This window comes from Rhynchophorus ferrugineus, unplaced genomic scaffold (genome assembly GCF_030347505.1).
Source record: "Rhynchophorus ferrugineus isolate W39M unplaced genomic scaffold, kcgeb_rfMv2 rfM2, whole genome shotgun sequence".
Lineage (NCBI taxonomy): Eukaryota > Metazoa > Arthropoda > Insecta > Coleoptera > Curculionidae > Rhynchophorus > Rhynchophorus ferrugineus.
This window is the reverse complement of record NW_027472581.1, coordinates 85,661,841-85,689,379: the sequence shown is the minus strand read 5'-3', so window position 1 is coordinate 85,689,379 and position 27,539 is coordinate 85,661,841. Positions and strand designations below refer to the sequence as shown.

At 33.3% G+C, this 27,539-nt stretch overlaps 1 protein-coding gene across 4 annotated transcripts in view; it reads right to left on the bottom strand.

The window, feature by feature from the left end:
* Positions 1-225: 225 nt before the first annotated feature.
* Positions 226-27,539, bottom strand: part of Eyg (eyegone) — an 82,641-nt gene continuing 55,327 nt past the window's right edge. For 2 of the 4 annotated variants that reach the window (XM_076395172.1, XM_076395173.1), the window contains exons 4-9: positions 24,032-24,172; positions 9,124-9,300; positions 8,899-9,064; positions 8,705-8,837; positions 656-894; positions 226-593 (exon numbers count right to left, since the gene is read on the bottom strand). In XM_076395172.1, coding sequence (XP_076251287.1) covers positions 374-593; positions 656-894; positions 8,705-8,837; positions 8,899-9,064; positions 9,124-9,300; positions 24,032-24,172 — 1,076 coding nt within the window. In that variant the 3' untranslated portion in view covers positions 226-373. The remainder of the gene's footprint in view (positions 594-655; positions 895-8,704; positions 8,838-8,898; positions 9,065-9,123; positions 9,301-24,031; positions 24,173-27,539) is intronic. The other 2 variants (XM_076395174.1, XM_076395175.1) reach the window with 2 other exon arrangements.

The following is a 27,539-nucleotide window of genomic DNA, read 5'->3' as shown; positions in this document are numbered from 1 at the left end:
TCAAGGACGCGTCCGAAACAAGGAAAAGAATGTAATAAATTAAATAAATCTACCTAACGCTTTATCATGCAGTATACGTATAAACAAAAGTACGGTAAAATTCTCCCTTTTCTTTTATCTAACACAAGACCCTTGAAAGTAAATGATAACGCTTAAAGAGCAAACAGTACACAACAGAACAGACAGGTACTATAGTAAGCATCGTAGACTTTTAACAGAAACATAAGGAACGAGTTTAGAACATGTACAAGTTAATTTACATCGATATCGCCAAGTACTTCGCGCACCTTTGTTTAAACTGTCCGGTAACAACGACGCGAAACACTCATTAAACACTTGAAAACGACAAAGACAACGAGGTTCTGACGCTACACTATTCCCTATCGTGCATTGTCAGCTGCAAGGGCTGCGTGTTCTCTCTGGGACTGGCATCGACGACCTCCACAGGGCTGCAGGAACGTCTCAGTTGGTCCTCGTCAACGTCCGACTCGTCGTTGACGTTAATCTCTTCGTCCGAATCGGAATCGTACTCGTGTAGCTTATGCAGATGGTCATGGTTGAGGAGTGAGTTCGGTACCAAGGCTTTAAAAGCACTGTAACATAAAAAAACGTTAATTAATAATTGACGTGACGATAAAAACACTCGACAACTCACCTATTTTCTCCTCCCATTTGGAGCAAGAGTTGGGAAGCCGTCGGACCTCCGGTTAATGGCGAAGTAAGGGGAGATCCAGGGTCGGAACCTTTGTAATGAGGCGAGGGCGTCAGTCGAGCCCCGAACAACGAGCTGCCGCCGGCCCCCTGATGTGGGGGAGGTCCGTTGGGAGACGACTGTTTCAGCAGGTTCATCCGCTGGTGGCGACGCCATTTTGCCCGTCTGTTGGAAAACCAAACCTGTATTAATAACACGAACGAAATTAGTCTAGGTATCTGGAAAAAGTCGGTTTTAATTTGTGTAAATGTTTATCAATATTTCCAGATGTTCAGTCAAAACATTTATTTATAACATGCTTTATTTAGATTATGTTACATTGAGTGCGTTATATAATAATTAAAAGGCGCCTGTGATATTGCTACGTTATTTTATATGAAACTCTGTTCATTTTGCTTTGCGGCGAAATGACGAAAACATAATTATATCACTTGACGGATGCCTAATTCCTCAAACAGAAATAGCCTAATACCTCGGAATATACCTCGGTAAAAAGCAAAGTATATGAGGCTCAAAGACAAGCAACTGGACTGGTCAGTCGGTTTATCAGGTCAGTCAAAGAGAGTGGTTTATCAGTCAATCATAAAGCCAATTTGGACACATGCGTTGCAAATATGGGATTGCACCAAGGCATCAAACCAACTAGTAATCCAACGTACCCAAAACAAAGTTCTACGATTAATTATCCATGCTTATTATCGCTACGTAACCAACGAAGAGCTGCACGATAACCTAGAAATCAAATGGATACACGAAGTGATCCAAGATTTCGCCTTAAGTCATGAAATAAGGTTGCTAAATCACAGCGACATGGAAGCAATAGAGCGAACCAAACTACACGAACTTGTTTAGTGTCTTAACTTTAGCTTAAGGAGATTAATTTTATTATAATTTCGGATCTACATACTGATATTATAATCCCGTACTCGTCTTGCTTGTATATTAGCGCAAGTACAACAGAACAGTAGTAATAAATTAATTGGTGAATTAAGATTGTACTAATCATATCTAATGTACGATGTAATTAATAAAAAAAATATAAGTAAGTTGTTGACAATGTACAATGCAATTTCTTATTACAATTGGTAAAAAATATAGCTGTAAATTTTTTTCTATATCATCTGATGATTATATCATCATCATCATCAACCAATAGCCAGCGTTCAGGGAGACTACTACTTATCACTACTACTTCACTCTATTTCCCAATCATTACTCTGCTGTTAGTACCGCAGGACGAATATTCTGCACTCAATATCATTACAGCTAGCTGAACCCGAGCTGTTCTAGCTTGAGGAATTGTCAGTTTCCTATTTTTAGATCGCTCGCCTTGATTTGGATCCTTGGCTTTTTCGGAACTCTTTGCTGGGTCTTCGCTAAAAGTTCGTCAACTTCTGTGAGGAATTCGTTCACCATTCGTTCGACGGACATAACCAAATTATTGTAATCTATGTCTCTGGATTTGCTCCTGAATTGTGTACTGATTGTGAGATCTTAAATGAAAGACTTTATTTCTAAAACGATATCGAAGTAAAACATGTTAAATTTACCTTCAGAAATGCATATAAAAACTTCAACCTTACAGATATCAGACTCTAAGATTGTCCAAGACTCGTGGCCATACATAATTGGATTGGCAGGTGTTCGAAAGAGAGGATTTTAGTTTTGTCTAGTAATATTTCCTCTCTTCTACATGCAAAAAATCCTACAGATTGGTCCATTTGGGTTATTAATACTGATTTATCTTTATCTTTACTGATCCCAAGTACTTGAGCTTCTGCGCTTGTATTAACTAATTCTCCTATTGAGATTTACAAGAACTGGTGATAAATTAGTTGTCAATACTTTGATTATGACTCTATAGTGTGAATTATATTAAGAGAAATGTTAGTCAGTGAACATGAGATCTGTCAAGCAGTTTATAATACGACATTGAACGCTCTGTCTGATTTTAAAGCTTTTCGCTTAATTTCATTCTCTAATATGCTGAAAGATAGTGAAGAGACATCTCTTTTATGAACACCGGCTTGGATGTCAAATGAATTCTCTCACTTTATATCCCCTATACATTTTTATATACTTTATATTTACCATATATAACTATACTTTATTCTATCATTTTGTCTATTAAGATCTGATAATAAGAGGCTGAATTAATATGATTCTCATTAGTTCCTATTAATGGTCTAACCGAACTAGATTTGACCTTTTAGGAACTGGACATAAACTTGGATTTACCCGATGTTTTGGAATTTAGGTACTGAATATTTCTGAAACTGAATCTCACCAACTATAAAAGTAAACACAATATCATATAATGCAATACAATGCTATAGGATGTTCGCTCAATCTATAAATATTATCTACAATAGACAAAAACTGAAATTATTAACCTAACGCACTTTTTCTGAGTGGTGAAATGTTCAGCAATGCTTAAATAAATAATGAAGGTATAAAGAATAATGGAAAAATATAATTGCAACTTTAGCAACATAAAATCGTAGAAACTGATACCTACTAAAGAATGTCATTATTTTGGTTTTACTTGACTGTTATATAACAAATTAAAAAATAACATATATAAAAAATATAACAAATTATATAACACACATACATCAAATGTTTGATATATTAACTTTTCATAATAATATCTTATTAATGTCATATCAATTACATAACATTAATTTTGATAAATAGTTTGAAATCAACAAGTTTATCTTTAATGTTGAGAAGAATAAGTTCAACAACAAGACTCGCCGAGTCAAATCCTGCGGTAGAGCGACGAATAATAGTTTGAAGAATTCGGAGTCAATGTTTTCACAGATTTTTAAAGTTACAACATAGATCATCACAAGCTTCAAGGTTAGTTCATGTCTATTACAACTCACTTTATTGCTCATGGATATATATCTAGTTATGTTAACACTGTCGAATAGCAGTAGATCTACTAAACTCAGTAGTAAGTAGCAGTTAGCCCATTATCGATTAGTCTATAACCAGAACTGTATATCTGTCATTACACAAAAATTACAATTGCCATATGTGTATTGCCACAAAACTTAAATTTTATTCTGTGTCAATTTACCATTCACTACTCAATTATCTTTGAAAAGAAAAGGCACAAAAATTTTGATTTAAAATACCACCGACACTTATTGCCACTGTTGGAATTTAAACTTATTATTGTTGTAATAGAAAAATGTCTTTTATGTTACTTGTTCCCACATTTTTAAACCTTTGATATATTATGTTATTGAATAAGAGTGTATATATAGTATGAATTACTTTATAGTATAGTCATATTTATGCACTCTAATTTTGATTGACAGCTGCTTCTTAGCCTCTTATATTTATTCGGGTTCACATTAGGATACTCATACATCATCATATTGATATGAATTGTTACGCAAAACTCATATAATAATTTTCCAATATCACAAAAAATCTGTCTTTCATGCACACAACAGTTCTTCGTACATGAATTTGATATTCAAAACACAAAGAACCAATAAGCAGACTGAAATAAAAATTTTCATTTAAATTCTTCGAACATATCGTATATTGCAATAGCAATTAAGAATAGCGAATAGCTTGAATGAATTAGCGAATAGTTTATAGCAAATTGTTTATGTTTAGTTCAATTCTGCTACAAATATTTGGATTCATTTATTTTCTAATTGTATCTTAACCTTTCCTTGGCTAATCCATGATTCTATTTATTGAAGGCTATTGAAACAAAATCAAATCATTTCCTGGTTAATTTTATAATAGCCAAAAATAATTGACAATAGAATTAAATTTAATTAGAAGGTCTTAAAAAATAATCTAGATCGTCTTTTTTTTTGGTATATTGATGTACATTAGCAAAACTATTTATCAATCAATACGTTAAAGTAACAACTGCCAACTGTTAAGTTACATTCAAAATTTTAAAACAAATATTATTTTTTCTTCAATTCTTATTTTGGTCCAAACAAAATTCTACAATGAATAGCAATTTCAAAATAAAAGACACAAAAGTCTTGAATTTAAATATGATTTACTTACCTTTAGTTCTAACTACTAATATGCCTATTTGTTGTTCCTTGTGTTATGTCGAAATTATTATCGAAACATAATAGTTCCCTATTTTATGTTATATTATGTTGTTTAATAAGTACGCGAAATGAAATAGATATGAAATTTATTAATTTAATAGTTTGAAAATAATTTATAAACAATATAATTTTCTCGTCACTTGAAACTTTACTTTTTTAAAGAATTATACACTCTAATTTACATCTAATTTTGAATTCGAAATTCGAGTCATTTGAATCATGATCGTATACTCAAATACTATATGATAATGTTAAAATGTTAGTATATAAATACTATAGTTAAAACAAAAGTTCTGTTTCGAACGCTTATTTTGTAAGCTATGAGCATATTTGTAGGCCTGATGTCTTTTGAATGCGATGCTTAGACAAATTTCACAGGTTTCTCCGTAAGATCGCTTTAGAAATGAATAGAGCCTCAGATTATCGGTCAAATGAAAGGTGAACGAATCCCTTCCAAGCTTTGGTGAAAACGAACTTTTGGTGTAAGACGAAGAGGAGAGCTCCGAAAAAGACATCGACACCTGGTGCGAGATTTAGTGAAAAATATGCGAAATCCTGCTGCAACAACATTGTATTGGTTGAGATGAAGAGACACTTCTCGAGGACTGGCTATCGAATGATGATGATAATGATATGATAGACATTTCTAACATTTCTAATATCTGTTGTCACAATCACAAACAAACTAATTTTTTTCTTAACCTAATGAAAGGTGAAATACTAAAATGTCATTGAATTTGTATTTCTACTATTGGCGAAGAGGTGAGAGGTAAATTTCATATTTGGTTTCATTTGTTTCTAGAATGTATCTTTGACCAACTCTTGGCTGATCCATGATTACAATTATTCACAGGAATTGTAACGAAACTAAATTATTTCCTGGTTAACATTATAATAACAAAAAAAATATAAAAAGAGAATTAAATTAGTTTGAAGGTCTTAAAAAATAATCTAAATTGTCTTTTTTCTTCGCTACATTGATGGGTTCTTTTGAATAAAATAAGCTTCACTCCATTACAGCACGTAGCACATTGTAGATTAATTAGTTCATCAAAAAAAAAAAGTGTATCTAAGCAATATACCAAAGTAACAATTGTCATCTATCAAGTTACTTTACTAACGCTTATTACGATTGTCTGAAATCATATATTTTAGTTGAATTTAAAAGTTGTCGTTTCTATGTCTTGGAAATATACTTTTTTATATATTTTTAACCATTTTGTATAATTTCAAAGTACCGAAACATAACGTTTTCTTATACTATGTGGTACAGTAACTACGTGTGGAAGATAGTAACCTATTAATTTGTTAATTTGGAGGTAATTCTTCAACACACTTATTTTCGCGTCATTAAATACTGATGTCAACAAGTTCTTTATCAATTTATATATTTTTTTTTTTACTTCTTGGCGTCTTATTTTGATTCAGAGTCATGATAGTACACCCAAATACTATAATTAAGCAAAAGTCTGCCTGTTTCAAGACACTATCTTAGTAATCCTGTAAGTTGTAGGCATATATCTAAGCTTGTTGTTTTCAAATGCGACATTAAACGCAAATTCTACAAGCTTCTCTAAAAGTTCGAATTAAAAATCAAGTCATTCGTTAAAATGGGATAATAAATGTATAGTTGAGGAACGGGTTTCGAGACTCTAATAATTTGTTGAATCAAAGTTGAACGAATTACTTACGAAAATTACGAAGACTCTTACGAAAATTACCTTTTTTGTGTAATACGCAGTCAAAAGCTCCGAAACGGACATGAATCATGAACATAGAAAGCAATTTGAAAGAGAGGAGACTAATATTGTCCTCCGAAACGGACATGAATCAAGAACATAGAAAGCAATTTGAAAGAGAGGAGACTAATATTGTCCAAGGCCAATCGACAACTGTGGCGAGATTTGACGAAGAATGTTCGAAATCCTGCGGCAGCAAGAACATCGTGTTGGTTGAGATGAAGACAATCTTCTCGAGAGCCGGCTTTTATTAATGACGATGATGACATGATAGAATTTTGATGTTGAATGTCGTTGATAAAGTACAATCAATTATTCACATATTATATATTCTGCTACCATCTACAACCATCAAAAAACGAATAAACCTTAACATCAGTGAAAGTTACTAATACTAAAATGGAATCAAATTTCATATTATTTAATGTATTCACATCTATTCATTGTTTATGTAGTTATATTTGGAATCGTTTATTTCTAGAATGTATATGTGACAAACTCTTAACTGATCCATGATTTTAATTATTCAAGGGCATTGTAACGAAACTAAACTATTTCCTGGTTAATTTTATAATAGTAAATTTTATCGGAAATCGATTTCTCGTAGAAATCCGAGGAGTTATTCTATATTTTCTCTTGTTAAGGCATTTCTAAAATTTTAGAGCCCATACATAGCTCTAATCTGGGTAAGCCGTGGACAATCCTTCTATATGTGGTAGATTGGAGTGAGCAGGTGGTCTCGAAATCATCAAGTGACCGTGCGTTTGATTCGTGACGATGATGATATGATAGAATTTCGATGTTGAATATCGTTGGTAAAGTACGATCCATTATTCACATATTATATATTCTGTTACCATATACAAAACTTTAATAACAAATAAACCGAAAATCAGTGAAAGTTAAAATACTAAAAATTTCTATTATATTAGTATAAGTAATAGTAACTTCTAATAATATTCATTTCTTTCATATTAATTAATTTCTTCACATTCATTCATTGTTTTCGTATTTACAGTTGGCATCATTTGTTTCTAGAATGTATATGTGTATCCATGATTTTAATTATTCAAAGGAATTTCCAGGAATTGTAAGGAATTTCCTGGTTCATTTTATGATAGTAAATTTTATCGAAAATCGATTTCTCGTAGAAATCCGAGTAGTTATTCTATATTTTCTCTTGTTAAGGCATTTCTAAAATTTTAGAGCCCATACATAGCTCTAATCTGAGTAAGCCGTGGACAATCCTTCTATATGTGGTAGATTGGAGTGAGCAGGTGGTCTCGAAATCATCAAGTGACCGTGCGTTTGATTCATGACTATGATGATATGATAGAATTTCGATGTTGAATGTCGTTGGTAAAGTACGATACATTATTCACATATTATATATTCTGTTACCATATACAAACCTTTAATAACAAATAAACCGAAAATCAGTGAAAGTTAAAATACTAAAAATTTCTATTATATTAGTATAAGTAATAGTAACTTCTAATAATATTCATTTCTTTCATATTAATTAATTTCTTCACATTCATTCATTGTTTTCGTATTTACAGTTGGAATCATTTGTTTCTAGAATGTATATGTGTACCCATGATTTTAATTATTCAAAGGAATTTCCAGGAAGTGTAAGGAATTTCCTGGTTCATTTTATAATAACGAAAAAAGTTGACAATAGAATTAAATTAAGTTAAAAGGTCTTAAAAAATAATCAAAATCGTCTTTTTTCTTCGCCACATTGATGGGTTCTTTTGTATAAAATCTGCAACACTCGGTTACGGGAACTAACACGCATAGCAACATCCGTTAAATTGCAGGGAATTGTTCGGGCAAAGTTCCCAATTATAGACCAGGGTTTTTTCCTTGGTGCGCCGGTACAAAGATTAATTGCATTAAACAAATGAAAGCGCAGGGTTCATTGAAAATTCGTTCCAATAAACAAACAAAAAATCGACGCTAAACAATGGCTTCCGCCCGTCCCCCATTACGATTCCTCGAACTTTTGTGTTTGTGTGTGTGTGTGTGTGTGTGTCTAGGCAATTAATCGATTCATTAAACCCATATCGCGTTTTTAGCTGCATCATTCGGCTTTAAAATGGCGCCGGCTTCGCGATCTCAAGGTGATTTCTGATTGATGCTCGAACACGTACCTGAACTCTAGCCTCCGACAGCGAAGTTTTCGACGCCAGCCGTTCCCTGGTCGAGACGCAGGGATAGTGACTCTTCTCAAACTCCTTCTCCAGCTCCTCCAGTTGATCGGGACTGAAGGTGGTCCTGTTTCTTCTGCAAACATAAGTAATAAATGAGAATAGTTGAGATTTAAGGATAAACAATGATGATTTACCTAAATTTTGGTTGTTCCGAGCTATCCAAACTGGAATCGTCTTTGTCCAGACCGCCAGGAGGCGAGTTTAGTACACTGGGGTCGGGGTGCGGGGAGGTGCTTGAAGAGGGGCTACCACCTATAACAGAGGGATTTGTAGAACTGGCTGGTTGAAAGCCTAAAGGACCTGGAAAACAAACAGTTCGGTCGATGATTTTCGAGATTTGTCGGTGATGGTGAACTTACCGTTCGGCCACAAGGGGGAGTGCCAGGGGAAAGCTGCCGCCGCCGCGTAGGGATGAGGAGGATACAGTCCGTATCCTGCCGCTCGAGCGAATTCAGCCGCCGCTCTTTCCGCCGCTCTATTCCTCAGGATTCGATTAATACTACTCACTGAAGGCGCCGTAGCATTCGTGCATACTCCTGCAACAATATTTCGTTCATCGTAACCAACAACAGCGAGAATTTCATTTTAAATACGAGAAAATATTTTCGTTAACATGCTTCATGTCTTATACGATATGCGAAGGAAAAAAAATAATTAAATTTAATATAAATCCAATTTACTGACACTAAATCGCATTTTGCAACGAGCTAGGCTCACGACACATACAACAAACGCAAACCAATGAACTTCATGGCAAATACGGCTTCAAGAACACACTTTTTGTTTCAGGCTTTTTTTTTAAATAAACATATATAAAATTTGATTATAATTTAATCGAATATTTAAGAGTCCAGCTTGTGGAAAATTGAGGAAGTAAATAGGATATTAAATCCTGAGATACTACTACTTAAAAAAATCATCACGGCAGTCAATATCTTTATGGCTTACAAAATTAAAACCTTTTGCTGCGTATAAAATTAAATATTTTTATTAAGACATAAGGGTCTATCAAAATAGATGAATAATGTAATTTAAAAAAAAATGCAAGGTTATTTACAAAAAATAATTATATATAATATAATAAATAATTTATATATATTTATATAGAGTAAAATAAATTAGTCTACCATAGTGTTATTACATTAAGTTGATGCTATATTTTCCATATGTTTGAGATATATTCGTACAATGTTGCATTAAATGAAGTACTGAGTTTGCGAAATTGTACAGAAATATATTTAGTATTTTCAATTTTCCTAAAGTAAACTTAAAAAATTTTGTTATGATATAACTATAACTTTGTTATGATAAAAATAGACACAAATACAAGGCTCTATCTAGACAGCACATATTAGCACCCATACCGAATTGGTAATGGTTATTTGGTCAGTAACACTTATCTTAGCATAGGCTAGATTATCTCTTACACAAGCTTATCTTAGATAGGCTAGAGTCTGTCTATATTTTCTCTTTTTAAGGGAGTTATAAAATTTTACAGCCCACACATAGCTCTAACCTGGGTGATCCGTGGATCGTCATTCGGTATGTGATTGTCACAGTGAGCAAGCGGGCTCGAAGTCATCAAGTGATCGTGCGATATACGAAGTGACCCAATCTCAGTCGATTGAGAGCTACGGCCTGGTGATGAAGGGAAGGAACGCGAAGAGAGGAGAAAAAATCATCTTTAATCTCAAAGAGCCTGTTTTGATTGGCCTCCTGGGTCCAACGACGCTGTACGTTCTGGATGCAATTGAGGTGGGGAAGGGGAGTCTTATTTCCCGGTATGCCAACATGAGAATGGATCGTCAGTAAACTTGTCCTGTAGCCATTCAAATAGAGGGTACGGACGATTAACAGTGAGGTAGCGACCAGGGGATTGCTGAAGGATTAGCAACTCCTTGAAGGATTGTCTTGTGATATAAGATAAAGCTTTATCATTTATCGCGAAGAATTCAGCTGTCAATATTGAACCATGTTCAAGGAGTTTAACACGTAATGACCACACCACCAATACACCAATGACGCCAGGGTAAGAGTGGAGAAGTTCACAGAATTTGGACCGACTAAGGTAAGGACAGTGTAAAAAAGATTCTTATTATATTAAACTTACAAAATTTCCTACAAAATATGTTATATGAATTTTAAAATATACGAAATATAGTATTAAGTTATTAAGGGTATTTTATAAATGTCGTTAATAGTAATGGAGCCGGTATAAAGTTAAAATATTTATTATCATGTAACTACTGCGATGATCAATTTCTTTTATTACATATCACATTAGATATGTTTAGTAAAGTCTTAATACACAAATTATTTTATTACTCTTGTTCTGTTTTACTTGAATCAGTAAACAAAACGCATGCAAAATAAGTGCAAGATAGAAACATCATACCGAATTTCGTATACCCGAAGAAATACCAATTTTTCTCCAATACATCTATTAGCTCATAACACTATAATGGTATAAGAAGAATAAAGAAGAACTCAATATTAAATTTAGTGTAATATATTAGCATTTGAAATTCTGCCATGTCAACATTCAATAAAGTATTGTTGTATAAACAAATTCTTAAACCCAAATGGGCACATGGTCTCCTGGTAGTTCCAAGGAGAGCAATATGAACATAATCCAGTGATTTCAGAGCAAGTATTGGAAAGTAGTACTTCAGAAGCAGTATACAAATTTGAAAATGTACACTATTAATCAGATCATTAAAAAACTAGCCCAGAGTGATGATCAAAATGATATGATGTTTGAACCAAAGCAGAGTACAGTGCTAGTATATACGTCAATAGTAATACAAGTAAGTGAACCTAAGAAATATCAATGTAAAAATCTATACTTTTATAGTAATTTCGAATTATATAATATTGCTCATTGAACAAAAATACGTTCAGACTGTAATTTTCACTAATATCAGTGATATAATCACTGATAATATTAAAAAGTTGCGTCTAAATACATTTTACAAAAACAAGTTAATTTGATTATATTATGTAGAAATACGGATCATTGAATTTCGTCAATTGCTTTTTGAAGCTTGCTGTAGGAAAATTCTATTGATTTTGATTTTTAGATAATTCAATATTGGAAAATAATGGAGATCTAAAACTGTAGATAGGAGATCAGTATAAATTGATTTAGTTATTGACCAAAAGTAAATTAATATCAGTATTTTATTAATTATTAACCAAGACGAGAGAGTTACATTTGACTTCTTATCTACAACGAACTTGCATATAAAAAAAAATAGCAACAATGTGACGATGATATTTGTTGAGCCCGATTGAGAGAAAGGTAGACAGACGTTCAGTATCAACGTTTGCATATATTTAAAGTATCCACTTGTATGTATCACTTGTCGGTGGCAAAGAATAAATTTACAAAGACGTATAGTTCTTTGAGAGCTCTTCAGTGCAAGAACACTCTACCATTTACTTTGTTGGAAATAACGCTTATTTTTTTTACAACTCAGTGGGTACAAAAATTACGTAAAAAACTTGTTATCATGGATAGATTTTATCATGGAAATATATTAATAGATAAATAAGACCGAAACTAATGTCATTTAATGGTTTATATATTGTTGACGATATGAAGATATATTAGTAATGTCTTGAAATATCACCTATTAAAAATAATTTAAATTTTTGAATAAGGATCAAAGCTCAATTAATTTTTTTGGAAATATTTATGATATTTCATCCATTTACAATTTATATTTTTACATTTTTTGCTTAAAATCTGCTACTGTATAAAAACGAATAATTCTATATTAAAATGTTCATCTATGATATAAAACATTGCCTCCATGTTTTAGATACCCTTTAATTTTTTGCTGTTATTATTAACCAACGATGATAAATTAAAGTTCTTCGATCAATTACCAATGTTTATCGCTTCATACCATCGAAGTATTCCAAATCAAATTAATTTATGAAGTTATCCACGATTTCGTCTTAAAACATGGATTAAGAGGTAGAAGATAGCTACTGAAAAAAAAAGATTGAAGGGAACAAAATCACATGAACTTGTATACTTTAGTCTTAACCTTAGCTTCAGTAGATTAATTTAATTTTAATTTGGAAAATACATACTGACTTATTTATCACGCATTCATCTTTATTTTATATAGCAGAAAATACGAGAGAATAGCAATAAATTTATTGTATTGAATGATCGTAAGATGTATACGAAAAAAGACTCAACAAACAAAAGTAACAATATTCCATTCTAATTTTTTCTTAATATCCAAGATATATTTGGAAAGGATCTACATCTCAATCACCAAGTTGAGATTCGTAGCATACTAAGCTCAATCATATTTCTGATTGTTACCAGTTGATTCTAAGCTCATCAATAATTACTAGTTAGATCCACACTTCCAGAGCTAAATAAGAGTTATCTAATAAAATATCCCTTCTTGGAAAAAAGCACATACTTTGAATAATATTTCCCCATTGCAGATATAAGCATCGCACTAAATCTAATAACTATAAATGTATCATGTGTTCATCATTATCAAGGATCCCGTATATGGCCAAAATATTTTTATTGTGAAAAATGTATCTCAAGAATTATGGAACCTATTAGATTTATCTGTGATGGCTACCATCAAAATAGCAACAAACTGTGGAATAAACTAGCGCATATTTAAATCTGTTTTGAATTCTTCAAGTATGATAAAACAAATAATCATTTTTATGCGTTAAATCTTACTGTTAAATTTGATGGTCTGAAAAATCAGTTTTCAATATACATTGCTTCTGACCTCTTGTTTTAAAAAATTTGCTGCCGAATCATATCAAAACTTATGGTGATGCATATACATGACATCCAAATTGTCGGTTTTGGTTTCAGTGAGTTTTTTAAATGCACGTCACTATAGTAGATAAAGTGGTTTAATTCTTTTTAGTTTATGACCTTTTCTAGTTTTATTCAAGAATTGTATTACTTCGATATTGACATGACAATGAGTTCAGTTTCTTCATGTTTCTTTGCAATTCTCTTAATATCCTGAGTTACAGTCAGTACTTAAAGGTCTCGGTGTAAGTAATCAGTTTTGTAGTATATATAGATATGTATATGTATATATATATATATATATATATATATATATATATATATATTGTTATATTATTTATTATTTATTATGTTGAATATTATTTATTGTTATTGGTGCTCGTACGGTCTGATTATAAGTGAACTGCACATGCACAGCAAATGAAGCATGGTAATATTTTCTATTCGCCCTATATCAAATGTGTAGAGAAGCTTTAGCTTGCTTTATTATAGAGCAGGATTTCTCTTGTTTAACTCTAAACATTCTAGCTCTGCTGTAAGATTTTAATAGTCCAGTGTGTTGTTTCGGTAACATTTTCTATAGTTTTTAAACATGGCCATCGTGACATTACTTATCAAAGTTTGTGATACATCTAGGAATATAGTGTTGACAAAATATTGATATTTGAAGTGAAACAATACAGTAGAAGCAAAAATTTGGCTTGATGCCGAGTTTCCGGGCACTGCCCCAGGAAAATCCACCATCAAGAATTGGTATACTAAGTTTAGACGTGGTGAAATGAGCACCGAAGACGGCGAATGCAGTGGACGCCCAAAAGAAGTTGTTACCGACGAAAACATTAAAAAAATTATCAAAATGGTTTTGAATGACCGCAAATTGAAATTGAATAAAATAGCAGACACTGTAAAAATATTGACTGAACCTGTACATCATATCATTCACGAATATTTGGGTATGAGAAAACTCTGTGTAAAATGGGTGCCGCGCGAGCTCACTTTTGACCAAAAACAACGGAGTGTTGATGATTCGGAGCAGTGTTTGAATATGATCAAGCGTAATAAACCTGAGTTTTTGCATTGCTATGTGACAGTGGTTGAAACATGGCTCCATCATTTCACTCCGAAGTCCAATCGACAGTCATCCGAGTCGAATGCACACGATGAACCCGCTCCAAAGCGTGGAACAGTCACTGGCAAGGTTATGGCGTCTATATTTTGGGATGCGCATGGAATAATTTTCATTGACTACCTTGAAAAATGAAGGACCGTCAACAGCGACTATTACATAGCGTTATTGGACCGTTTGAAGGCCGTAACCGCCGCATTTGTAGAGAAAGAAAGTGCTGCTTCACCAAGACAATGCACCGTGTTACAAGTCAGTGAAGACGATAGCAAAAGTCCATAAATTGGGCTTCTAATAGCTTCCTCATTCACCGTATTATTCAGATCTGTCCCCCATAGACTATTTCCTGTTCTCAGATCTCGAGAGAATGCTCGCTGGGAAGAAATGTTCGTCGAATGAAGATGGTGATCGCCGAAACTGAGGCCTATTTTGATGCAAAGCACAAATCGTACTACCAAAATGGTATCGAAAATTTGGAGGGTCGCTATAATCAGTGTATCAACCTTGAACGGAATTATGTTGAATAAAAAAAAGTAATTTTGCCAAAAAAATGTGTACTTATGGTAGGTTTTACTATGGTAGACTATCAAATCTTTTATTTTCTTGATTTTTAATAGTTGGCCATCCTGTACATAAGGCGCCTGTCGTATCACCACCGTACAGTGGTCGATATTAGACCAAACGAGTAAAACGCGAAACAAGAACGTGAATTCCTTGATGGTAAATGTCGAAACGAACAGCCGGATAAAGAATTATAATTATAAATCCGACGTCGGCTGAAAAATGGTCGATTTTTTCCCCCGTTGAGTCTGTCGTCTTGATATTTAAGCAAATTTAATTAGTGCGAATGTTGGCGAACGCTGCGGAGCCGGTAAAAAGGCTGAAATTTACGAGGGATACAAATTGAGCACGTCGCCATTAAATGCCGGCGAATGTTTAATAAAATCGAAATAAACTGACCGGTTAACGCACCTAAATGGTCGAGAAACGACTGGTTCAATTAGACAAATCGACGTCAATTATACGGATATGTAGCGCGTACAAATGACTGCGTTTCTTCGAATTAACTTATTTACGTATCGATATTTAATTTGGGTACTCGTAGCGGTGCCGAAAGTTCGCCGCGACGGATTAACCGTTGGCGGTCTCGAAATGCGTACCCCCGCCGTTACCGATGGAGGAAACGTTCCCTAATAGACGACCATTACGAGGAAATTGTTCGTATCGGGTTGATCGGAGCGGACCTCTTCGGATAATGACCGAAATTGGTCGGGTAATCGGTCGAGCGACGGATCCTTGCGTGTGGAGACACCTTCAGGTCCGTTTTAAAGACGGTGGCGTTGCCGATGGCGTAAACCCCCATGTCCGTCTTTCGGAGCCATAGTGGCACGGTTGTTTGTTGTCGGTATAAGATTTTGGTTAAATTTCAATTCTCCAAATCTGTTATAACATCGTTTTACATAATTTTTTATCCATAATATTTTTTCCATAACAGGCCAATTGAAAAGTCCCCGGCCTACCATAGTAAAACACATTTTTTTGGCAAAATTAGTCTTTTTATTCAATATAATTCCCTTCAAGGGTGATACACTGATTATAGCGACCCTCTAACTTTTCGTATCGTAACATAATCTAAAGACTGTTCTGACTTATTCTAGAGATTACTATGTCTCACTCAATGTCCGTTAACCAATTCGTATGGTAGTCTACGTTTGAGCCTACGCACTTCACTGTCATCGCGCACGTTTAACTGCTTGGTCTTTCAGAGCACTTTGCACTCACACTTCATATCACACTCGTTATGGGTTCTAAGGTGATATCGCGCTGAATAAGTTTGTTGGAGACGTAACATGAGGTATTGACGATGACTCGCAACACTTTATTCTGGAACCACTCCAGGGTATCAATTTTTCAGATTTTCGAGTAGTACCCCACAGTTTATAGGTTTAAGTATTGACTTATACAACCTTATTATCTAAGGATAATTTAGATTTACGTCCTATCAGCCAATACATTTGATTTAGTTTAAACCCAAGCTGCTTACGTTTTGACCCTATATAACTTTTCCGTGTTAAATGTCGATCAAAATGCGTTCCCAGATATTTAACTTGAGCGACAAGGTCTTCGACAAAGGGTGGATGTTGCAAGATGTTTTCAACTACAGCTTGATTTTGTTAAGATGAGAGGTTTCTTGGGGCTGATATTGGATCCTTGTATGATGATAATACTGCTGTATCGTCAGCATATCTTGCAACAGTAGCTTTTTTTTGAAGCTGTATAAAAGAGCTATAACAATGGATCGAGGATTCTGCCTTGCGGAAGACCTGAATATTGGATGTAGTTCAGTGTATTCGTCGCCCTGTTTCGCAATAAAATGTCTGTCTGTGTGGTGTGATTTGAGTAATTGACAGTGCGTATTGATCAAAAGGTTTCTCAATTTAACATGCAGTCCATTGTACCGCACCTTTTCGAAGGCTTGAGGCATATCGAGAGTACAATTGCCTAATCTATATATTTGAATCTATATCTAAGTTGATGATCTGGGATAATATCTCTCTCTACTTTGATTATTTTAAGTCTTTTATGAATAGTTTTTCAAAAATTTTAGATATCTCTAAACATTGAGTGTAGTTAAATATAATTTATATTTTAAACTTTTTGAGAAAAAATTAGTGAAGAGAGCAAGAGAATTATTTGTTGCCAACGTAACATAATACTACGTACTGCTAAATAATTGAAACGACTCCGACCAAGTAATGAAAACCGGACTGGGTTTAACCGAAAGGGAGTAGTTACAATAGCCCGGCGTTTTGGGGCAGGAATGGTCGAAAATTGTTCAATAATATGCGGGGAGAAGACCGGTCATCCCTGACAATAAGCGGCCGACTTAAACATTGTCATTTGGGCGTCGATTCTCCAAACTCTGCGGTTTATTACGGGTCGCAAAAAGTGTTTCTGTTCACACGATGCGGTTTTTCGGGCGCACATGGCTCAGTCACGATCGGACCCCTTTTACATTCCACGTCAAATTGCTGAAATTGTTGGGTTACGACACGTATATCGAAATGCAACTGAAAAAAACTGCCTTTAAGAACGCATAATGGGCTCGCGCAGTCCCTCGTTATTCGTACTTGGAAGTTGTTGAACTTTCAACAATAATTGTATGAAAAAATAGTTTCGAAATAAAAGTTACAACCATCGCAAAGCTTTAAGGATATAATATACAGAATTTCGTAAAACATAAAATGGTGAGACAACTTTTTTTTGATAGCATCTTTATTAGATATGCTTAGTGCTATATTTCATTTGTACTTGGATTAATTCACAAGCAAGACGAGTGCGATATAAATACATCAATATGTATTCCGTAATTATAAAATTATAATTACTTAAGCTATAGTTTACACTAATGGTATGCACTTTATATAAGTTGGTGTAGTTTGGTTCGCTTCAATCTTCTGATATCCTGCGCATTGTCCAGTAGTTGTATTGCTTCCACGTTACTATGATTTAGTAATATTATTTCGTGTTTTAAGGCGAAATCTTGGATAAGTTCGCAAATCCATTTGATTTCCAGGTCATCGTGCAGTTCTTCGTTGGTTACGTAGCGATATATATTGGTAATTAATCGAAGAACTTTGTTTTGACAGCATTGAATGACTAGTTGATTTGAATTTTTAGTACAAATCAATATCTTTGATTTTAGTTGAAAGTATCTTCCGACTAACCAGTATAGTTGTTTTATTTTGGTTTTTATTTAACATGCTATTATGGCGAGGCAATAACTAACTAATAAATATAAGGAAAATTACACAGGGTGAGGTATGTGTTAGATTTTTTTAACAATAGTATTGTAATTAATATATCCAAAGTTTTAAAAATATTTTGTTACAGTCGCTTCCATCATCATTTCACAACAGTGTGGAATAAATATACTGACAAATATTTCGTTTAATGTTAAGTTTATTAATTGATGTTGAGATATTAATTTAAACGAAAATTAATAGTAATTCTTGTATACCTCATACAAGTTAGTATGGTTTGGTTTGTTTCAATCTTCTGATCTCCTGCAAGTTTTCCAATAGTTGTATTGATGCTGTGATTTATTAGTCTTCGCTCATGTTTTAGGATGAAATCTTCGATAACATTATAAATGCGTTTGATTTCTGAGCCATCGTGCAGTTCGAATCGAACTATTTTTTTGTATTGACCCATATTTGGACTCCATAGGTCCAAATGGTTTTATTATTGACTTATAAATAAATCTTAATAAAATTTCTGTGTTTTTGCCAAAACTCAAAATTGACATGGAAAGATTGCAAACAATTAAATTGTTGTATATTCCAATCACCAGTCCATTTATGGATCTTCTTCATTGTCTTTTGTAGTTTTACTCTGATGTAAATTGTAAATATTCCAAGTACTGTTTCTTCTGTTTTTAGGATAACGGCAAAGTAGGGCTAATGCAGGAATGGTCTCAAAACATTGTTCTATGGAACTACAAGCAAAAAATAGGCTTGACTGTAAGAATGCCCTTTTATGCGACAATTGGCTCAAATTGGCTGTATGTCAGTCACAAATGCCATATCAGATCAAGCGAATTTAAAACGTCCAAGAATATCACAGGCTAGTATTCCTTTTATTCTAGCACTTTTTACAGCTCTTACTCTAGAAATCTGTTATAATTTTATTTACATTTTTACGTTTTGATAGTAATTTCTTATATAATTTATTGTTTGCAATTTTTATTGTTATACTCAAAATATAATTTCCGGTTATCCAGGCGATAACTAGCTAACTGTTACATTTAAATTATTTACATACATTAAATACATTATATAAATACATAATTTACATATCACTAATCACTAATTATGAATTGTACATTACGAAACATATTATGTTATATGAATTAAATGCAAGTCTATCAAAAAACACAAACACATTTTATATACTTCAGATTTGGTCTTGTTATGGCTAAACACCTAAGGAACCTAATAACATATTTCATATGATCCTTTACACTGACAACCCTACAAATTCCATGGAAGGCAAAGCGACTCAAAACTGAGAATTACCGATATTAATTTTGTGCAAATGGTTAAGAACCAGAACCTCTCTGTAAGCAATCATTGTGTGGATAAATAACTTTTTAATGAACTAAATTAAATGAATAATTTGTTCGGTATCTAATATGAACTTAAAGTTTTGTTTCATAAAATAGCTGTTTCCTATAATTGAATTTTATTTTTAATAAAGTATATTCATTCTGTCATATATGTGCAAATATGGAGGGTGATACAAATAGAAATGAAAAGCTGCAGTTAATTAACTTATATTAAAAATTGTGCTTAATAAAAGATGCTATCGTAAATGAATTACAGTACTTTATATGATCATTATCAAATTATATCGACGATGTACTGATAGTATTATATATTGAAATAATCAAAAAATTACTCTAAGAAAAGTTCAAAGTTTGGAATTATTGAGGGCCAAATAATATGAAATCCATGCAATATAGAACATGTTGCTGCATGAACAGCAACACGGCTTCCGTGTTAATAACGCAATGTTCAATGTATTACACGGTTATACAGGAGCAATTAGTGAAAAGTGTACGCAGGGTGAACTTTTCAGTTTTGATCATTTCAGAACAGTTCAGAACAGACAGATCATGTAAAAAGAAGTAGAACAAAAGGAAGGAAAACCTGAAGATAGTAGATAAGATTCTGCCGAAACGTCGTCAAAATATGAAAGATCCATTTCAGATACAAACACAGATAGAAGCCCAGAATACTACTTCAAAAACATTTAACACATACACAGATAAATATATATATATATATATATATATATATATATATATATATATATATATATATATATATTACCACATCGAACAAAAAGCCGTAACGTATGTTTTGATTGTTTCGGAATACGGACGGTCATCTATCTTTGACGTCCCAATGTGGGCAAGCTTTAATATGATTGAAAACCAATATTTATCACCATGAAACATTCCTAATTATAAGCGGCGGGATTTATGAGCTCTCTGTCAATGCGGAGGTCTTCTTATAAATTTTCGTTGATTAATGATACGAGTTTATATAGCAAATTAATGGTATTTAGGATGGATTCCACACAATACACCTTTGTAACGTTCGGACGATATATGGAGCTTCATTCTTCAGCGCGCCCAAATGGCTTTTGATTTTTCAACAGGGCATACGCCGTGGGTCGTTCGATTTCGACTGAATTTGTCATTTTTGTTTAATCATTTTCTCGAGAGCGCTTGATATTATACTAATGGCGTCATTATTACGTCTGTTCGGGAATCATTCACCTTTTATGATGATGTTTCATCCGTCCAGATGTTATGGCCATCATACAACACTACTTCACAAACAAAAAAAGACAAAATATATTTTAGTGACTCATAATATTAAATTTAATAACACAAACTGATCATGAAAAAACATTTAATTTAATTTAATATACGCGTAATAGTGGAATTTGCATTTTAACTGTTAATTTTGATAACTAATTGGAATTATTGGGTGATAATTTGGGAATTAAATCTGATAATTAAAAAATAATTCACCAATTAATTATTTAAATATGTCTGAATTCAACTTTATAGTAAATTAATTTACCGAAGTTATCAGTTAGTTTATTATATATCTTATTAGTTATAGTTAATTATAACAGAAGTAAAGTTAGGTAATAAACTGGGGTTGTTCTTCGTTGTAATGTTTGATATTCTTATATAGAGACAACTATAAACTGCTGAAGTTTTTGTTATCTTACCCATTACGCTAACAAACCGAGTGAACTGATTTATAGAAATTCCTTTTGTCATGGTGCGTAAAGATTAGTTCCTCATGTCATGATAAATCACATGATATTTTTTGGAATTAATTCAGGTCTCAATATTTAAAATTAAAAGTACTAGTTGTACGTACACATCTGTATGTGACTTTTATATCATGCTCAAGTGAAAGCTGGGATACTATGAGAATGAAAATTCATGGCGAATTGAATGATGTTATATTGTAACCTGAAAAAATGAATGGTAGCGTAGGATTTTGCTATTTAGGATGACAAAAAATGACTAATTTATCTTTGTACATATTTATTCATTGTTGGATTGACAATATCTAATCACTGGAGAAATCCAACCATAAATTATATTTAAGTATTTCTAACAAATTGTCTTTATATCTAAACAATAGGGCTTTCAGTTATAATTGTTGTTAAAGCAATAATATTTATATACATTTCCAATATTAAATACTAATTATAGTATATGTTTGAGACTTTAAATACATCAAAAGAATATGTTAGAAATATTTTGAGAAATTGGTGCATTAGAAAGACTTGTTCATATATAAAATTGATGAAGGTCTTGCTAAAGCACAATAAAGAGAAATACAGGTACGATAACTTTACTCACCTCGACACTCCAGAAGAAAAATGACAAACTATATCAGAAGAGTTGAGATACTTCTTTATGGTATTCTTAATTACTGTTTTGTTGGATGTGTGATGGATACGGGATGTTTTTTATTAAACATTGTTGTTAAAGTTATTGCATTGCATATGTTATTGTATTATTGCACATTGGATGCTGATATTAAATTGAAAACTTTGTTGTTTCTTCTTAGAAACTTATTTTTCTTAACATCTTAACGTCATGTTCAATTAGTGTATTAGATAACAAAATTGCAGCATTTATAGCCGTATAGTTTAAAGAATAGAGATACGGCAAAGGCCACTTAAACTACAGCTCCATAAAAAACGCAGAGAAAGAAAAAATGTTAGAATATTGTTTTAAAAATAGTAAATAAACTGAATTTATTGGTCTAAATTTTGACCTAAGATCAAATATATTGGCTTAAAAGTTAATTGCAAAGCCCATTTGGTTTTATGAGGTGTAAATATTAAGTTGCACTTAAACGTCAAAGGTGCTGGTAATCAATGTGACGCTGCTAAAACTGCCTTCCTGCTAATTCGTTATCAAAAGGATCCACGATATTATCCAAAATTTCGCCATAAAACATGAGATATTTTTTTTGTTTTGTCCTAAATCCAAGCAGTGGGATGTATGATACATACTTGGTCGCGGGGACTTGCCCTAGAGTGACAAGTTGAACAGGATTATGTGGGACTGACTCTGGACTTACCAATACACTAAGGCGCCCCATAGCTACTACATTAAATTTGGGGATATGGCACCCGTTAATCGGGCAGCCGTTATTGGGCTGGAAGACCCGGCGTAATAAGCGATAATGAAACTAACTATTGATTCGCGAACTTGAGTTAACAAACGACTGGATACTATCGTATGGGGGTAAAAGTTATGACTGCAGCGACGGATGTTTCAGTCTGGTAAAAGGGGGAGGTTAGAGTTGTTGTTTGTGGAATGATTGAGATATGAAGTGATTTATTTCTGGAGTGTCAGTTTCCCTATGAATTTGATTATTTTTGACAAACCATGGAGCGTTTTTTGGAAAACTTGAAGCCGTCACCTGGTTGGGTGTAACAAAATTTAGGTAGACATTAGATCTGTAGAGGAGTACGAGCCGAATTAACATCTTACAAAATAATCATTTGATGGATATGGGAAGTCTGGTAGAAAGGCAGATCAGAGAAGATAGCAGGTTTGCTATCTCCGAACCTTTCTGGATTGCTTTATGGATTTGGGAATGCTAACCGAACCGTGGGTAAAATATAAAAAAGTTTACTAAAGCTCAACAACGTGGAAGACAGCACAAAAGGAAATCCGAAGATTGAAGCTAACCAATTCACAAGAAATTGTGTAAAGTGTATAAATATTTCTATGGTCTTCAGCTTAAGTTACACTAGTGTAATTTTAATTAGAAAAATACATACTGATATATTTATCCCGCACTAGCCTTGCTGTTGTATTGATGCAAGTACAATAGAATAATTAGAAGTAAATTAATTTTTAAATTAAAGTTATGCTAAATATATCTAACAAAAAGCGTAATTTTTTTAAATACTGTTAGAAGATTTATTCGTACCGTTTAACTTCCAAATGAATGGTCAAACTATTGCAGTAGGACTCTTTTTCTATTTTCAGTTACCTAGCGTCTTCATTTAATATTCAGGTGAGAGCATTACTTGATACACCAAATTTTAATTTATTCGGACGAATAAATGAATACCAGTATTGCATCTCCAACATTATATATTCAGAAATATATTTTTTTTAATGAAATATTAATTTTTATAACATTAAAAATTAAATAATACAATGTGATTAAAAAATAACTTTTTTATCGCATCAGTTACAGTAAAAAGAAAGTCTTACCTTCTGATATCAGTCTCTCTCGAATCTCCCAGGCGAATATTGTCGGATTTTCTCTTTTGTATTGCTCGATTTTCGATACTACAGCAGGCGTAGCCACCTTCGGTTTGCTACCCCCTATCAGGCCAGGTGGTCTTAACGTTCCTGCAACAAAATGTACGAATTCATGTCCGATCGCAATACATTCGACGTAAAACTACACTAATTAAGTTAGCGGAAACAAGACGTAAATACGCCTAATTATTATTAAAATATGTACCGTGTTTTCAAAATTCCAGCCCTAGTCTAATTTTTTCCATGTTACTACTTTACAAGTGACGAGATATATTGCCCAATTACCACAAACACTGACAGGAAACTGTCGTTTAACAACTGCCACTCACCTAACAAGACGCGAGATCGTAACACAGTCGTTAATTAAGCTAAAAAGATATTTATTTGTTTCATTTTTGTTCGCCGGCTAGAGGACACAATATGTCCGAGATGGTAACGATAAAGGTTCGATTTCAAGCCGAGGATTCATATCTCGAATAGTTTGTATTTAACGGAGATAATTTCGAATCATTAACGGGCTTTTATTGGATAAAGGTATCCGCCATCTTAAATTATACGCTGTATAACAGGAAATTAATACATTTTTGTGTGAAACAGATTGCGATAGGTCCGTTAGGCAACAATTCATCGAGTATACAGAGTACGTTAATATAATACAACAATAATGGAGCCGATCATTCAGAAAACCGTCGGTATTTAACTTGAAACTAAATGTGTGATTAAGAAATAATGAGACGTATATAAAATATAATGCTTTTTCGCTCACAGCATTGATTTTTAGCTCATCCAGAATTCAACTCATACATATTTATGTGATATAACAGGTCTTTTGAAAAATCCCCGACCTGACATATAGATGGCGCTACTACAATTAAATCCATATGTTTTTAGTTAGCTCTAACCGTGAAAAGATGGGTGTATAAATTTGACAGCAGTCGGATCACTAGTTTGCGAATTATAGCATTTCGGGTTAAGCAACTGTTGTTATTGTGAAAAAAATGGTTAAAAAGGAATTTCGCGTATTTATAAAATATTTCTTTCTAAAGGGAAGAAATACAGTTGAAGCAAATAATTGGCTTGATGCCGAGTTTCCGGACACTGCCCCAGGAAAATCAACCATCAAGGATTGGTATGCTAAGTTTAGACGTGGCGAAATGAGCACCGAAGACGGTGAACGCAGTGGACGCACAAAAGAGGTTGTTACCGACGAAGACATTTAAAAAATACACAAAATGATTTTGAGTGACCGTAAATTGAAACTGAATGAAGTAGCAGAAACTCTCAAGATATGAACTGAACGTGTCCATGATGTACACGAATGTATCATTCACGAAGTATTTGGGTATGAGAAAGCTCTGTGCAAAAGTGGGTGCCGCGTGGACTCACTTTTGACCAAAAACAACGACGAGTTGATGATTCCGGGCAGTGTTTGTAGATTATCAAACGTGATAAACCAGAGTTCTTGCATCGATATGTGACAACGGATGAAACATGGCTCCATCATTTCCCCTGAAGTCCAATTGACAGTCATCCGAGTGGACTGCACACGATGAACCCGCTCCAAAGCGTGGGAAAAAGCAACAATCGGCTGGCAAGGTTATGGCATCTGTATTTTGGGATGCGCATGTAATAATTTTCATTGACTACCTTGAAAAAGGAAGGAGCATCAACGGCGACAATTACATAGCGTTATTGGACCGTTTGAAGGACGAAATCGCTGAAAAACGGCTACATTTGAAGAAAAAGAAAGTGCTGCTTCACCAAGACAATGCACCGTGTCATAAGTATTCTCCAGATCTGGCCCCCTGTGTCTATTTCCTGTTTTCAGATCTTAAAAGAATGCTCGTCGGGAACAAATTTTCGTCGAATCAAGAGGTGATCTCCGAAACTCAGGCCTATTTTGAAGCAAAGGACATATCGTACTACAAAAATGATATCGAAAATTTGGAGGGTCGTTATAATCAGTGTAACACTCTTGAAGGGAATTATGTTGAATAAAAAAAAATTGCCAATAAAAATGTGTTTTACTATTCCGGCCGGAGACTTTTCAATTGTCTTGTTAGTTCTGTCGGATTACTGACAACGCTCTAATTTCAAAAAACAGCTATGTGGAGTTGGTCTTTAAGATAAAAGATAAAGACTTAATCAAAGAAAGCTTTAATGCAGCTACAGAAATAGAATTCATTAACTGTTTCGAATATAGAAGCATATTTATTCTATCTAATTTAAGGAAATGAAAGTAATTAAGAATAATAACTATTATATATTTTTTACAGAGTTATAATATTAGGCTTCAAATAAATAATGTTCTTATTTATAGATCATTTTCGCCATTTTTGCTTATATGTATTCTGATAATTGTATTGTCTCTTTAAAAAATGCGTTTTTTGAAAAATTGGTATAATTTATATTAAATAAAACATTTTTCATTTTCTACAATTTTTTTCCTTATTTCAGGAATTATGTTGCTTTGACCAATCACCGTTTCGTTTTGGCACTTCCTCAATATTTTGTAGCCATGTAAAAGACACTATATCTGGCCGGATTTGTGGTACTTCTCACTTTCCCTGCAATATGTGACCAAGCGTTCCCATACAAATGATGACTTTGTGTCCGAATTCAAGTTGTTCCATTAAAGTAGATAGACTTCATTAGTACTTTCAATGGGTTCATCATACATACCATATGCACAACAAGATTTTGTGTCTATGAATATTCAGGTTCGGTGTCTATGTAGATATTGGAATCATCCATAACGCTTTACGTTTGGAGTTGTCTTTACCGAGAAATTTGGCTGTCTTTCTGGTTAACCCTGGTGGTAGCTCTATTTTTTTCTTCTTTTTGAGTCTTATTTCAACCATACTTAATAGAAAATGTTATTTTATACAGATATTGTCAAAACTATCATATTTGACAGTTGTTTACATCCATACCTCGCAAACACTTGCTCATAATACACGTAAATATCGTGTAAGTACCATGTATCAATTAACGCAAAAAGTCTTTCTTGAAATGGTAATTTTAATAGAATAAAATCAAATATATAAGGTCATTCGAGATGGTAAAAATATATTGATGAACGATTGCTCCTTTAAAATCAATCGTGAACCTGTTGTATTCCAAACCCAAAATACAAGCTGTACTGTGATGGCTCCACTTCAGCTTATTTTTGTTAATTTTTCATGACAAAACAAATCGGCTCCAACCTATCGAGCTTCTTTTAATGCTCCACGCTAGTGCTGGAAGTTTATAGGTTAGAGTTATAATCTCCTATCACTATTGTTTTCACGAATTTTGCATACGTCTGACACCCGGACGACTTTAACAGGCTCATTCGTTTACTTGTTGGAACTAATCAGACAGCATTCTCTCTCTTTTCAATTAGAATATATATTTCTATAAACGATATAATAAGTTTAGAGAAACAGCATTTCAAATAGTTAAATAATAATAATTT